Source organism: Natator depressus, chromosome 14 (genome assembly GCF_965152275.1).
Source record: "Natator depressus isolate rNatDep1 chromosome 14, rNatDep2.hap1, whole genome shotgun sequence".
In the NCBI taxonomy this organism is placed as follows: Eukaryota; Metazoa; Chordata; order Testudines; family Cheloniidae; genus Natator; species Natator depressus.
The window spans coordinates 14,972,587-14,987,953 of NC_134247.1; the positions used below are offsets into that span (position 1 = coordinate 14,972,587).

General features: G+C 53.2%; 1 protein-coding gene across 9 annotated transcripts in view; it reads right to left on the reverse strand.

Moving 5' to 3' along the window:
• The window catches only part of CASKIN2 (CASK interacting protein 2), an 85,709-nt gene that overhangs the window by 13,006 nt on the left and 57,336 nt on the right, over positions 1-15,367 (reverse strand). For 8 of the 9 annotated variants that reach the window (XM_074972173.1, XM_074972178.1, XM_074972177.1 and 5 more), the window contains 6 exons: positions 8,059-8,110; positions 4,132-4,229; positions 3,466-3,611; positions 2,749-2,844; positions 810-940; positions 206-314 (listed from right to left, as the gene is read on the reverse strand). In XM_074972173.1, coding sequence (XP_074828274.1) covers positions 206-314; positions 810-940; positions 2,749-2,844; positions 3,466-3,611; positions 4,132-4,229; positions 8,059-8,110 — 632 coding nt within the window. Of the gene's footprint in view, positions 1-205; positions 315-809; positions 941-2,748; positions 2,845-3,465; positions 3,612-4,131; positions 4,230-6,601; positions 6,722-8,058; positions 8,111-15,367 lie in introns of those variants that run through there. The other variant, XM_074972176.1, reaches the window with a different exon arrangement.

Genomic DNA, 15,367 nt, shown 5'->3' on the forward strand with positions numbered 1-15,367 from the left:
CCTGCCCCTCAGTCATCCCCTCAGAACCAAGCCCTGGGCTACACCTCTCCTCCCCCATTGCCCTCCAGAGCTGAGCCATCGTCTCTCTCCCTCTGTCACCAGCTGCTGTCTCTTATAGTGGATCGCTCTCATCTCTCCTAGGGGCTGCAGATTTGGTAGCTGAGGTACCGCTCCCCTTCCTCCCCGTGAGGGCCTGTCAGCTCACCTCCAGCAGCAGGCGCACCACCTCCGTCTTGCCGTAGAGCGCTGCCTCGTGCAGGGCCGTGCCCGTCTTTGTCTGCCTGTTGATCTCAATCCCAGCTTTCAGCAGCTGCCTGGGGGCGGGGTGGGGGGTGAATAAGCCGTGGTGGTTTAGAAGGAGGAAGTGGGCACTATGAGCCAGGAGGACAGGGTGGGCAGTGAGGCAAGGAAGCTGGACAGCAGGCAGAGTCAGGGCTTGGGGTGGGGCAGGGCAAATCTCTTGTCTCAACCAGGGTAAAATCATGAGGTGATTTGGGTTCACCGGATACCAAAGCCAAATGTCAATTCCAATTGCATAGGGTGAGAACTGGAGGGAGCCCGTGGGACCAGTGATGGACAGGGGGGTCTGGGGTAGAAGGCCCGAAGCCCCATGGAAAAAGAGCTCCAAGGCTAGGACTGGGGCAAGCAAAGGGCAGCATATGGGGATCTCTGGGGAATGGAGCGGCAGGAGGAGAGTCTGGCACGGTGCATCAGCAGTGGACGCTGCTACGGGCTTATGCAGGTTAGGAAACTCATGGCTGGCAGGTTTGGGGCAGGGTGAGGCCAGTGGCTGGAGTGCTGTCCGTTACCTGATTATCTCCTTGTGCCCGTTCTTGGCTGCCAGGTGCAGAGGGGTGGTGTAGTTGGGGTCACTAGTGTCTTTGGACTGACCCTCCAGGAGCGCAACACACATGTGGCTGTTCAGCAGCAACTGGGCAACCTAGGGTGGGCGAGAGATGGGTGAACGATGGGGAGCATGGAAAGGAGAGCACATGAACCCCTGCCACTCTCCCCAGGAGCCCTGCAGCAGCAGGTGGATGGCTAAGCTGGCCCCATTCCAAAGGGCAGGAAGGGACTTCCTGGACTGCCCCTCCCAGATCCAGCCCCACGTGCATGGCCAGTGCTGAGAGAGCCTCAGCAGAGGGGGACCAGAGAAGGGCAGAGCCCAGCTATCCCTGAAGCCCCTAGCAGTCATTGCAGTAATGAATTGCTTTCCTGATACCCTCTTTCAGACGGTGGCCCAAGGGCCAGGGATTCCGAGGCCCAGACGTGCCCTGGCCTGGCCTGCCGGAGACGCCCACACAGAAGGGGAATTATTGGTATCTTGGGGCAGCCCAGATGCCTAGAGCGGGGCTGTTTTTACAGCACTATTTATAATGACAGAAACAAAAACGGCCCCCTGCCGCCCCCAGGGTGAGAGCGAAACAGTCCGTGGCTGCTCCATTGAGCTGGCTGCACGCTTTCAGTGCCGTCCCACTGGCTGGGCCCCCTTACAGCAGTGAATGGCAGGGGTGTGTTTCTGTAGGCTTGCTGAGCTCCCACGGGGTGGGGGGAGCCTTCCTGCCCCAGCAATGCAGAGCGACCCGTGCACCTGTCCCAAGCAGCCGAGACAGGAATCCCTCGAGCCCGGCCAGGTTGGAATCCCAGGCCCGCAAACACAGCTGTGTTGAGCCTGCCCCCTCAGCGCCTGTGGAGATTAGGAAGGCTCAGCCCGTCTGGTCGCCACCAGCCTGGACTTAAATGGGAGCAGAGGAAAGATGGGGGTTGCGGAGCAGCATCCCATGCTTGGAGCAGAGGACTCGGATTCTATCCGGGCTCTGCCACTGGCCCCTCTTTGTAGCTCCGTTTTCCCCATGGGTAAAATGGAGCTAATGATACTCTCCTCCCTCAGGGGTGGACATGCTGTTTGTAAAACCCCTTGGGGTGGAAGGAGCTATCGAAGGACAAAGCGCTGGCCGTCACATGGAGCTTCACAGCCACAGCAGGGAGAGAACCTAGATTTTCCTGCCCCAACACATGATGCTAAGGGAGAACCTCCATCAGTAGCTAGCACCACAGGGCCTAGGACAGGGGTCTCAAACACGCGGCCCCTCCCCCCCCCAGAGTTATTTCCTGCAGCCACCAAGCTCCCCTCAACCCTCCCCCACCACGCCGTGTCCCCGCTCCTCTGCCTACCTCCAGGCACTTCCCGCTGCCAAACAGCTGTTTGGCGGCGCTTAGTGCTTTCCAGGAGGGAGGGGGGAGGAGCGGGGGGGCCACATGCTCAGGGGAGGAGGCGGAGAAGAGGCAGGGCACGGGTGGGGATTTGGGGAAGGGGTTGGAATAGGGTCAGGGATGGGGCGGAGTTGGGGTGGGGACTTTGGGGAAGGGGTTGGAATGGGGGCGGGGAAGGGTGGGAAGAGGCGGGGCCGCATGGAAGGAGTGGAGTGGGGGCAGCGGGGGTGGGGTGGGGGGATGGGGCTTTTGTCCCTTTATATGAAAAGGTTTCAGTGATGCGGCCCTCGGGCCAACGTACTAGTCCTCATGTGGCCCTCATGGTGATTTGAGTTTGAGATCCCTGGCCTAGGACATGCACCGAGGAGTTCTGATCCCATCCAGCGGAGGGCAGTGGTGCATTGGCCAGTTCCTTGTAGTATTGTTATTGTGAAGGGGAAGAGAGATGAGCCCTAATACAGTGCCTCAGTCAGGAACGACTGGGATGGTGTAACAGAGCGGCTCTGCACAGTTTGCAGGCAAGCTGTCCTTTACCTTAAGCCGGCCAAACTCACAGGCCAGGTCCAGGGGGGTTTTCTTCGCCTTATTGATGAGACACGGGTTGGACTGGTGCTGGAGCAGCATTTCTGACTGCAGAGGAGTAACGGACATGTAAGGGAGCAATGCAGGAAGGCTGGCGATCATGCTCCATCCAGCAAGCAGCCTCCTGACACCCCCATTCAACTATTCCCCTCTTCCTACGGCTCCTACCTCCACCCCTCCCTCGGACAGGCCCTGTTGGGACAGCAGCCTAAGGCGTGCTCCCCGGTGCCTGTGAAGAGCTCCCTGTCCCCTTCTGAAAGGCCTGCTCCCTTTCCCCATTTCCACAGCCCCGTGGCTGCATCTCCCCTCCCAGGCAGGACTGCTGGGCTGAGCCCCCTCCAGGGTTAGACCAGGCAGAGGCGGTTTGTGGGAAAGTGGCGCGAGGGCCTCCCCAAAGAGATTGTCCCTCCCTCACAAGCCGGGAGGAAGCAGTCACGCCAGGAGCGGAGTCTGGGTCTCTTGTGGGGCCAAAGCCTGGAGGCAGCCCAATGCTACATCACCGCTAAGTGACCCAATGTCACCACACTGCCAACCAGCTGGCACAGGGGATAGGCCTGTGGAAATCTGGGTGAGGGGCACCAGGAGATTCGGGACCGGGCACACGTGCCTCTGAGGGCACCTGGGCTCCCACAGCCTCCGTCACCTCTCTCCCCAGGCTCCCTTACTCACCACCTCGTAGTGCCCGTACTGCGCAGACAAATGCAGGGGGATCTGCCCATCCAGTGACGCCATGTTGACCGAGGCGGCTGCCCGCAGCAGCAGGTGGACCGGCTCCACCCTCCCCTGCCAGGCAGCATAGTGCAGCGGGCGCATCCCTGCAGAGAAGCAAGGTCAGGAGGAGGCCGAGAGGGGCCGGCTCTCAGCACGACATCGACACTAGCGATGTAGGAGCCCCAGGGTGGCAGCTGGAAGGAACTAGGCCTCATGAAGCTGAGCTCCCCATGGGGGTGCCTGAAGAACGAGCACCATGCTGACCCCTTCTGAGGCTCCAGATCAGCCCCCCAGCTCAAAGTGAATGGAGCTCCCTGGGGTGAGGAGCTGGAGATGACTCTATGGCTGCCTTCTCCCAACCACACTCACTACAGCAAAAGAAAGGTCAAAGCAGGGCCTGCTGCAGATGCTTTGCCCCATGGGAGGGGTCACAGGTGCACTGCTCCCTCAGGATGGGGGCAGGCAGAGGGCACCTCCACCTTACACAGGCAGACGGGTTCTCCCCAGTCACTTGGTGTGAGGGGGAAGTGGTAGGCTGGCGGAGACACTGTCCCCTCCTGGACATAAGGGGGAGCAGCAGGGAGGGTGGGTGGAGCCCCGGTTTGAGGTGAGCCAGCTGCTTACCATTGCTGTCCTTTATGTCGACAGTGGCCTGTGCCTCCAGCAGCAGGGAGATGAGCTCCAGGCTCCCACCCAGGGCTGCATGGTGCAGTGCTGAGAACCTGAGAACAGCAAAAGACAAGGGTCTCAGAAGCAGCCAACTCCATGGCTCCATGCACTCGAAGCCCAGCCCTGCATGGGGGCAAAGGTGGCCATTTCTCTCCTCTCCAAATCAAAAGCATCTAGAGCCGATTTCCCACTGCCCCTGCATTTTCCAGTTCCAGGAGGCTGGTCTCAGTCTAGGCTGCTCCACAGCTCAGGCATTCCCACAGTTCCTGGCCATATGGCTGCTAGAACAGGGGCAAACCCCAGTTCTCTGTCCGTCTCCACTCATTACATACACCAGGTCCCTGGTGTAAAGCCATTGAGTTCAGCAGGGCTCTGCAATGGAGGAGTTTGGCATGACATAGCTGGCAGGACTCTTCCCCCCACAATCATCTCACACTGGCTCCTGTAGACCTGGTGGTTGTCCCATGAGACCCCAAAGCAAACTGGCACCAGACATTTGAGGGAGACATGCTGAGACCTGGCAGCTTGATACATGGTTGGTGACACCAGCCAGGCCTTGCTCTCTTACTCCACCACCTCTCCTGCTGCTGTCTGTGGACAGTTTAGACCAAGACCCATAGCACACAGCTCCTGAGAGGAGATGCAGCTTCTCCACAAGGCCAGAACACCCTCTGCCAAATGCTTTGAGTTAGAGGAGACTGACCTGATCCTATATATCAGACTATATCCTGCCCCCCTCACATTTTCTGCTGGAAAAGCTCTCCCAGTCCGAAGCAATCCAAGCAGTGCTTTCTCTCTCCACCCTCCCCATCTGTTTCTATTTACAGCTCTCCAGTGTGACCAGCCTGACCCGGTCCCGCTCTCACTAAACTCCTAGCAATCCCCCACCCTGGGAAGCACCTGCTTCCAAATCCCTGTATCTGAGGCATTCTCAGCCAGAGCACCCCTTCTGCGTAGCACACTGGCAGAGGTCCTGCTGCTGTGCTCAAACTCTGTTGGTTTCCAGTCGGCCCTGACACTGAGCCTTGGGCAAGTTGCCTCTCTGAGTCTCAGTTTTTCTGGTAGCAAAATGGGGAGAAAACAGCTCCTTGCATCCCAAGGGTTCACAGCCCTTTTCAAGGGATCTGTGAAGGAAGAGGTCTATGTGCAGTACATGCTGTCATCGTCTTATTGTGGGAGCGCCCCTTACCCTTACTCTGCTCTCTACAGGCGGAGGGAGGGAGGGACGGAGGGAACAAGCAAGGCTGGGGCAATTAGAAGAGTCCACCTGGGGCCAGCTCTGCTCTCTGGGCAGCAGCAGGACAAGCAGGCAGAAAACCCAGCACTTGAGGGGTTTGGCCAGGGGACAGGTTTTCCAGGCGATTCTCAGGCACTGTGTGTGTGTGTCCCCCACTCCCCTCCTGGCCTAACCCCTCCTCCCGCTCTGGCCCTGACTGTTGCAGTCTCACTGCCAGCATGGATGGCTCTCCCCCTGTCAGACGCCCATGGCAGAATGTGTGAGGCCAGCTAGAATGAATGAGCCCTGTGTTCCAGGGCTGTGAAAGAGGCCTGTTTGTCTAGAGTGCTCCCTCCTTCCCCTGCGCTCCCCCTGCTCCGGGCTGCTTCATTCATGTGAAGGGCTGCGTCTGACCAAGGGAGGCTCAGTGCCCACAGGGAGCAGCATGGGAATTCAGAGCTCAGTCAGGCTTTGCTCCCTTCACGCTCTGGGGCTGGCACGCAACTTTCCCCTGCCACGTTCAAAGAGTGGGCGAGCTCACTTGGGGCGGCCCCATGCACCACAGGAGCTTGTGTGCATCCCATCCCAGAGCTGCTCCCGCAGCAGGTCAGCCCAGGAGCCCCGCTAGTCTACGATCACAGCAGCAGCTGCTTCAGATGAAGGGGCAAGAAACTCTGGGGTAACCTGCCCACGGGGAAGTTCCTTCCTTACCCCAGGCATATGCGGTACGTCTACATAGCCCACAGCAGCAAGCCTCCCAGCCTGGTTCATGGTAGCTCTCAACAGAGCTGTGCAGACAGCGCTTTGAAGTTGAAGCTCAAGCTGACACTCAGGCTCAGCAGCTCACCGTCCCTAGGCTCCAGAGCCTGAGCCAAAACTTCAAAGCACTGTCTGCACACCACTAGTGTGAGCCCCAGTGCCTGAATCTGTTGACCCGGGCTGAGGCGCTCACTGTCACGGGCTGTGTAGACATAACTGTAGTGGCTGGCTCATGCCAGGAACAGGAGGGGTTAGATCCCCTAACATTCTGAAATACCACCTCGGGTCACTGCACGTTCTCGTTATGCATAGGAATGTCTCAGAGGGAACAGGGCGCAGAGAGAGCAGCGTGCCCTGAGACCCAGGACCACAGTGGTTTGACGACTTGGCTAGGAGACACTAGCTGTGGAATCCAAAGAAATGGGTTCTAGTCCTGGCTTGGACACTCACATTTGCTGAGCTCTAAGCAACTTTCACTTGTAATCAGAGTCCAGACAGGCCACGCCATGCAGGGCTAACTTAGCGACCTAGTGAATGGGCACATCTCCGCAGGTGTATCCTGACCACAGCAGGCCCCCACTGGAGCTTCACTGTTCACTGCTTAACAATCGAGTGATCGGTCCATCTCACTGATGTCCAAATCGAAACCTTTGTCTCCATTTAAAAGGAAGGAAGACGCAACTGAAAAACCTGGGAAATTCCAAAGTCAATGCAACTTTGTTTCAAAAACCAGCTTAAGGTTGCTAAATAAACCCTCATTTCCCCCAACATTTACAAACACCAAGCAAGGAAGTGTATAGTTAAGGATGTCATAAACCTTACACTGCTCTCCTAGCAGAACACACGCACTCTTCTTATCAAGTCTGATGCAACGTATGACTCATCATACCATCTCCACCTTCTCTCTGACCCAAAAGAAATATGATTCTTTCATCAGCAATTTGAAAACAATCACACAAAACCCTTCTGGAAAAGGGAACATTCCTCCGTACATAATGGGTCTGACACAGATTGATCAGCCTCGCATACATCTTTACCAAAAAAATCAATAACTTATCATTTCTTGTTACACTTTTCCTATTCATCTATATCATTCTCAAGAAACAGCCACCCTAAATACTTCACCAAAAAATCCTAGTGGTCAATCAATAAACATTCTAACTGACAATGTTTCCCATTTAACAGAGTCCCTTAAAAGAAAACCTGTAGGTACCGAAATAAAGTAACAAATATAATATATAAAAAACTGCCACCAATTTATGGGTCAGAATTAAGGTGGGGATGAAATATCTTTACACTTGATAAGAATAGTGTGTTTATTATATTGACAGTGTAACATTTGTGGTTTTCTTAACTCAGTGTCATTTTTGAGAAGTACTTGGATTTCGTAAGTGCTGAGATAGGCAGGTATGTTGTGGTTTAGCAATCTCAGCTGGTCTTTTAAGAGATTTTGGAGAGGGGGTGGAATATAAATAAAGGGTCAGGCTAAAGAGTAATTTCCAAGGGAGCCTATACAACGCAGACAAGGAGAAAAGGGAATGGGCACAGCACTGGGAATTAACACTCCTCCTGATGGGCTGCGGTGCCAGTTCTGCCAGGCTCAATGAGTGGCTTTTACCCCAAGTGCTCTGCTCCAGGCAGGCACCATACTGTGCCCATCTCTGGTCCTGGAAGGTTGTCCAAAGCAGGGAGGAGGTTTTAACAAGCTGGAGAATACATAGAATGGGCATTTCTGGTCAGTAATGCAAGAGGACACACTACATCAAACCCATCAACTGCCCTGTTACTGTTAAACCAACCCTAAACAAGCAGCCAAGTACAGCCAGGGATGCTAGCGGCCCAGAGGCATCACCGGCTCATACCAACGTATTACGGAGACTGAATGAGAAGGTTCAGGAAACACTCACCCGTCCGCGTCCTGGTAATTCACATTCATTCGCTTGGCTGATCCCAGGAGCTCTGTAGAGAGAAGAGTAGACAGTCAGTGTAGAACTCCCACAACCACTACTCATTGCATGATAAATGCAGGCTGCATGGGAGACCTCGTCCCACTGGAGCAGGAGAGAGGGCCTAACAAAGCATCAGCTGAGACAGGGATCACACGTGCAGCCCTCTGATGAGAAACTCTGGGAAAACTCAGGTCTTTGGGAGAACATGTCCACAGCTGGGGTGCAGCTAGCAATTTGTACACACGCTGCCTGACCCATTTGTTAACCCTGCCACCTTTGCACCGTCAGATCGACGATACAGCAAGCGCGGTTAGACAGAGGGATATAGAAAGAGGTCAGTGACTAGTCTGAAGAGTTAAAAGAACCCACTAGTAGCCTGAGGAAATACCCCACCTTGTCAGGGTTCCCCAGAGACACCACAGTCCCTGCCTAGCCTGTATCCTAGAGAGAACACTGAGAAGCTAGGCTGAATTTTTACCTTTTCAGTTGACCAAAGCAGAGCAATCGCATGCCGAGCTTGCCCTACAGGCCCCACTCTGGTCACTGCCTGATCCTCAATTTTTTTCCGTAGCAGCCTACCTGTGCCTGCAGGACAATGCTTAATTTCTCTCTCTAGTTGCTCCCTACGGACCATCCGTGGCTGCAGGACGGGATGGATATAAGCCCCCAAATCCCCTCATACTCTCAGACTGTGGCAGACCCCATGGTCCTGTGAGAAATTTAAGACTCTCCTGCAAATTGGGTTCAGCCTTCCCCCTTGGCCAGGGGTTTCCTGGGCCCCAACTCTGGCTCTGGGGTGGCCACCCTGCCCCACGCTCCTGGCTCCTGTTTGTGCACAGGAGCACATCCAGCAGCCCTTTCTAGAGCATCCTGTGTGTGGACAGGACAGAGCTTGCCTGTCCCTCAACCCATCGGTACTGACCTCCCTTCGAGCAAGCCACCGCCTGACCCATCCCTTTGTCTTCTCCTTTCACTCCAGCTTCTTCTGCATTGACCTGCACGTACACAACCTGGCTCTAGCCACGCAGTCCTTTCTTCCTCCATTCCCTCTGCCACCACTGCTCAACACACCCCATCTCCAGCATCTCCGCAGCCCCTCAAGCTCCCGTTACATAGAGCGGGAGCAGCAGGATCTATCCTGTCGCTTTCACCCAACGGGATGGCCCCTCTGTTCAGTTCCCCTCTGGGGACGCTCCATTTATAGAGTCAGCTGCCTGGAAAGTGCCGAGCTAGGAGGTTTTGCTTCCACCCCTGAGCTTCTTACCCGCTCCTCACTGCCAAGGAATGGCCCACGGACCAGATGGTTGGCATTTTACTACTAGGGCAGAGGCTGAGGTCACAGGTTGTGAATGTAGAACTGTATTGTCTCCCACATTCCCTTAATCTAGCCCAGCCCCATGGAGAATCTGGGGTGTTGAGAACTATATAAAGGAAGAGGACCCCTGCCCTTCATCACACAGTTGATGAATTAAGCCCTCAACTCTCTCCAGTGATTAATTCAAATTAATTCTTTCCTCCTACACGGGGTATTTTATTCTCATCTGGGGGTTTGAAAACATTAAAATCTCTGGAATTTATGTGCTAAATAAGAATGAAAAGAAGAGGACAAGGTGGTTAAAGTGTGTGTGTGTGTGTGTGTGTTTAGAATCAATCATTTCTAGACCAATGTTTGCCCATTGCGTTCCCTTGCAATTGGGTGTCAGCTTGGGTCACTCGCTGCACCATGCCACTTCCCTGATGGTCCATTTCCCTTTCAAAGTGGCCATATATCCAAGCCCATGCCAGTGTTTGAGATTTCACTGAGTTTCTGTGTTGATCCATATGGTAAATTTGGGCCCTAAAACAGCCACACTCAATTTAGGGTGGAATAATTAGCCAAAGCATGGATAGAATTTGCTGGGTCAATCACGCATTGCTGGAGAGAGCACCTCCTCCCTTGAAATTCCTGACATCTGTGCCAGCCTCCCTGTATTTCTTCCTCCTGTTGACTCTCCATCTCTTTTGATCTTTCTTCTTCTCCCTCTCACAGCTTCTCTGTAAAATGTATATGGAAGATGCCATACGAAATAAAGATGTGCTGTATGGCAGGAAAGATGACCCTTGCTAGGGGAACAAGAGAGTAGAATGGGAGAGGGACTCATTTACTTATGCAAATTATAATGAAAAGGAAACCAAGTAATTGCAGTTTTCTTTGTGTTAATTCTTGCAGTTTAAAATGTTTTGTAAATAGGTTAATTAATGCAAAATGGTCTTCAAGTCACTGTTTGCAGAGGACTCTGACTAGCGTAACTAGTCCCCACAGCGGAGAAGAGACTGGAGAGGTCTAGATGGAATCCGAATAATTAGCTATTCTAGGGATTTTTCATCTTCAAAGCCCTAGGAAAACATTAATGCACAGTTCTATGCTGAAGAGTGTCTACATAGACATGACATCTCCTTACTCAACGGACCTGCTCCCTGGGGATAGAACTGCTGATATAAAGAACAAAAATAAATTTTTACTTTCCTCCCCCCCGCCATTACCCCTGCAGAGCCAGCATAGCTAAGGGTTCAGTTCGTACTTGTGCATCATTACAAGAGCTACTTACTAAATTCCCATCCGCTACACCCGTGCCCCGCCATTGAAGGCTATCAGATTGCACAAGATTCACTGAGGGCATCACTTGGCAAGGGACTTATTTTTATTGGTGATGATGCATGAGAAGAAAAGAGCTCAGCTTGACTCTCAGATTCCAGGCTGAGTTTGCAGGACTGCCAGTTAAAATAAAATAATAATAAATAATAATAATGTTTTACTTGTGAACTGGCCATATGTGATCTGAGTCACAGAGACAAAACATGGAACCCCATGATGCCAGTTTTACAGAGTCACTCTCAAAGCAAATTGCTCTTTAATGGCACAGAAGAAGCCAGGAAAGTAGCAAGCTTCTGCAACAAATAGCCCTCATGCTGTCTAGCTTAATGTTCTGGAATTGTTCCTACAATGTGGGGGAAGGGGAAAAGGAAAGACTGTTGGGGATTTTAAAAGGGCATGGTCAAAATAAAAATGATAGATATGATAAATAAAAATTCCCTTACCTTTTTTTTAAAATAAACATCTTAAATGAGTTAAACAACTTAACATCTGTGCTGATTGGTCCCAAAGAAATGCCCAATCAATCATTTACTTTGCACCATGTATCGTGTTTGCTTACTTTTTGCCCTGTAGGCAGTTTGGGCAGAGGAACTAGGCTGGTCAGTTCCACTTTAGGGAGTTTATATCCATCCACTTCAGCTGGTGCTTGACACTGGAAGGGGATTTCCTGAAGGGAAAATGCCTGCTAAAAAGATGGGGTCTTTAAGAGTTCTAAGAACACGTGATGATTGTTCGCATGCACTCTCAGCAAGACATAATAAGGGGCTCACTCTCGAAAGGCCCAAGCGAGTCTAGGACAGAGCTACAGGGACAGATAATGTGTAGGTAGATACAGCACGGTGACTCTACTTCAAACATTTAGCAGAATAGGTGAGTCAGGAGGTTTTATTTCTTGTTTTTAAAATGGCAGGAGGATTTGGTGTAAGTTAAATGGGAGGCTCTTCCAGGTACAAATGAGACAGCAGATGGAGCTGTGACGAAGTGAGAGAGAGAGAGAGAGAGAGAACACCCCCAGAAAGAAGAAAAAAGAATTATACTCTCTTTTTACCTCAGCCCCAAACTTTTCAACAAACTCTCTACCGAAAACAATTTCCTCTCAGCCAAGCCGGATGCACTGAGATATCAACAGAGCCCCCCACGCTCTTAAAACAGCAGCCCAGAAGGGATCCCATTCAATCCTAGATCCATGGAGCAGCAGCATAAGCAGATGTGACAGCCCATCCAATATGTTGAGTGCACACTGGAAGCCACTGCCCCTTCCTCACAGAGCACCGCTGTACCTCTCCCTCCACCGACACAAGCAGGAGGATCCTAGGGGCCCTAGTGGACTTGCTTGTGAAGGTTAGCAGCAATCACAGTTCAAACAGCCCCCTGCCCCTGAAATTCCATTACCGAAGCATCGTCAAGGGAAAGTGGCCTGGAGACGCCTGGACTGAAAAGCAGCGCTGTGATGAGGTAAGCTTCTCTCCCATCCCTCCCTCCCTCCCCCTCCCGCCCCCCCCAGGGATGCAGCTGTCAACATCTGTAAGGCAGAATTCCTGAGACTTAACTCTCGGCACAGAGGAGAATTCCTCAAATTAGTTCTTCATTCCAGAGTGCCAGATAGCTCCTAATCAGGGTACCACACAGGGGGAGGAGCCAAGAGGTACTAACAGAGGACTGGCTAGCAGGTGCGGGAGAGAAAAGAAAGAAGTGGTCATAACTTGCACATCTTTAGCACTTTCCATCCAAGGAGATCAAGGCATCTCCCAGACAGTAATGAATTACGGTTCATATCCTTCCTGGGAAGGAGGTGCAGAGTTTACCCCCATTTTACAGGGCTCAGAGAGGTGAAGTTACTTGCCCTAAATCATACAGAAAGTCGGAGGCATAGCTGGGAACAGAACTTAGGCATTCGGACTCCAAAGCCCCTTGTTGATGAGATGGTGTGACTGACGGAAGAGAGAAAAAGATGGGGGTGGGGAAAGAGGCTGTCAGATAGAGAAGGGACGGTGAGAGAATTCAGTAGAGGGTCAGAGCTTGGAGGGGAAAAGGAACACAGGAAGTCAGCCTAACATTTGAAAGCCATTCTGGCCTCCAGCTGCTCCTCTGCACCATCCACAACCAAGCTGGCCTCCTCTTGAACAGCTGATGCACAAGGACAGCCCCAGGAAACAGGGACCCTATTTATCAGAGCACGAGGCAGGCCAAGATTATTTACATTGGACAGAGGGGTTCCTCTGCCCAGGCCACATAAATCAGCCAGGCTACAGGAGATTTCAATCCCATTTCCAAAAGATTAGTGCTTTCCCACCCAGGGAGTTAGGAAATCCTGGGACAGAGCACAGTGCTTCAGGGAAACTACGGCACTGAAAGATTGGGAAGGAAGAGATGGTGTGTGTGGGGGAATTCATCACTGCCTGGCACGCACTCTGCACCCCTGATCAAGGCATATCATGGAAACTAAGGCTTCTTGGCACAACAGAGCCAGGAGAGATGGACGACTAAAGCCGTGGGAGCCTCCCTGATTTCGTAAAACAACCCTCTCCTCAACACTGTCCCATTACCTAGAGCCCTAATAGGATGCATGAATCTAACAGCCAAGCAGGATTAGCGTGGGAACGCAGCCCAGACAGCAGAGAACAGTGGGTCAGGGCCCTCCCCGGCGAACCCAATTCTCTAACTGGAAGTCATGGAAGACAACGTTCCCTTAGAGCACGGCCTCTAGTGGTGACAATGTTAGTGCTTGGGGTGTAGCTCAAAGCCTCAGGCTGACAAAGAAGCACTTGTCCAAGATCGCTGCCTCCTGTACAGCCCCAGGAGCGGGACAACCCCGGGCTGAGGGGATACAACACAGCTGGTCTTGTACCAGAATGGATCCCAAATTGACAGTTGGAGATGTCACTGTCACTTACGGAGTGCTGGGTGCTTTGCAGAGATGGCGGCGCAGTCCCTGCCCTGAGACGTGTAGGTGCTATGCCAGGGACTGAGCACAAGCTCAGTCACACACCCATGGAGGGGGACAGCTGCTTTTCAAGGCTTTGTGGAAGAACAGGGAAGGGCCTGAAGCACCAAGTTCTGACCTGGAGCCATCACGTCCCCCAGCTTGGAGCGTGGAGGTCTTGGCACCGGCCCGGCTCTGGTTCTCAGGAGGGACCTGAAGACAGAGTCAAACACTAAATAGCAGCTCAGGGAAGAGAGGCCTTGATACCAGTTCCTGGGCAGGAAGTTTTGTCGTCACATCCTTTCATTCAAAGGGTTTAACTGGAAACAGCAGAGGAGAGGGGGAGGGGGCAGATTCCCACTCTCCAGAGGTTTGTGCCCCAAACCTGGCCTGGGGCCTCTACTGTAGGGACTGGGTAACAAGGGGTGGAGAACGGGACATTGCCTAAAATCTCCACATCTTTAAACTTTCTCCCTGCGAGAGGCCTGAGACACACAAACAGGACATGGGCACATGCAAGGAGCCTTCTGCACTTGCTATTACAGGGACAGAGTTTACAGCCACAACTGAGATACTGAATTTGGGAAATGCACCCCATCCCACCAAAGCATTGTGCAGTGCTCGGTGTCTGAGGGCAAGCAAACCAGCTGCGGGTTTGTGCAGTGGACACCACCCCCACCTCTCACCCATCCCCCCACACCTGTCTCCCATGCCCCCTCCAATACCGCTCTCCTCCCTCCCACCCCCCCCTTCCCCCCCCTTCCTTCATTCGCCTCACCCAGTTCTCTGCCTGTCTCCCTCACCATCAGCCTGTTTATACTCGTCACAAGCTTGAGGCTCTGAGGAGAAACCCCAAGGCCCAGACTCTGACTTCCCCTCCCGTCTCTGGGGTCCTTATCAGTGCCTGGTCCTACCTCTCCTTTGGTCCATTTCCCCATCGCGCTGAGAGATGCAGGGGCCAGTTCCCACAGCAATATTTTGGAATGTGGTGGCGGGAGCCACAGCGTGGGGTTCTCATGCAGAGCGCTCTCTCACAGCCAGCTATTTGGGAGGTGTGGCACTGGCCTATGAGACCACAGAACTGGGCAGGCCCCTTGCTGGGAAACATCTGCCGAGCTTGTGGGCTACATGCTCTAATGAGCATCCTGCAGTGCCCCTGTGATGTGGTTGCCTGACCTTTCCAAGGGACCTCATGGCCCTCAGTTGCCTGCCTTTGGTTCCCCCAAGCTCGTCATCCAGGGCTGAAAACCCTCCAGGCCAGACTCTCTCTCATGCCGTGTGGCTCCCATCTCCAGCAGAGAACAGGCTCAAGTCCAGGAAAGAAAGCCAGGACAAGAGCCAGTGGGAATCCCAGAGCTGTCGACTCACCCACCTCTGGGGGGAGACACCTGAAAATTCACTACTCCCCACAGACCTTCCCAAATGTGTTGAGAGGACAAGCGGGACCTGTGCTCCAGCCCTCATGCCAAGAGCACCTGAGGGTGAAATGGAGCAGAGAAAGGGCCAACGGAGGTTAGTAATGGATGAGAGAAAGACACGGGGAGAGTCTGAGATAGAATCCGCCCTGTGACAATTGAGATGGATTTTGTGCTGAATTTCACCTGATGCTCAGGGGAACCCCCTCCCCCCACCAAGGAAACCACTTGCTGCAGAGGCACAGGACGGCACCAGAATTTGCCCATCCCCATCGGTTATTTATACCCATTTTC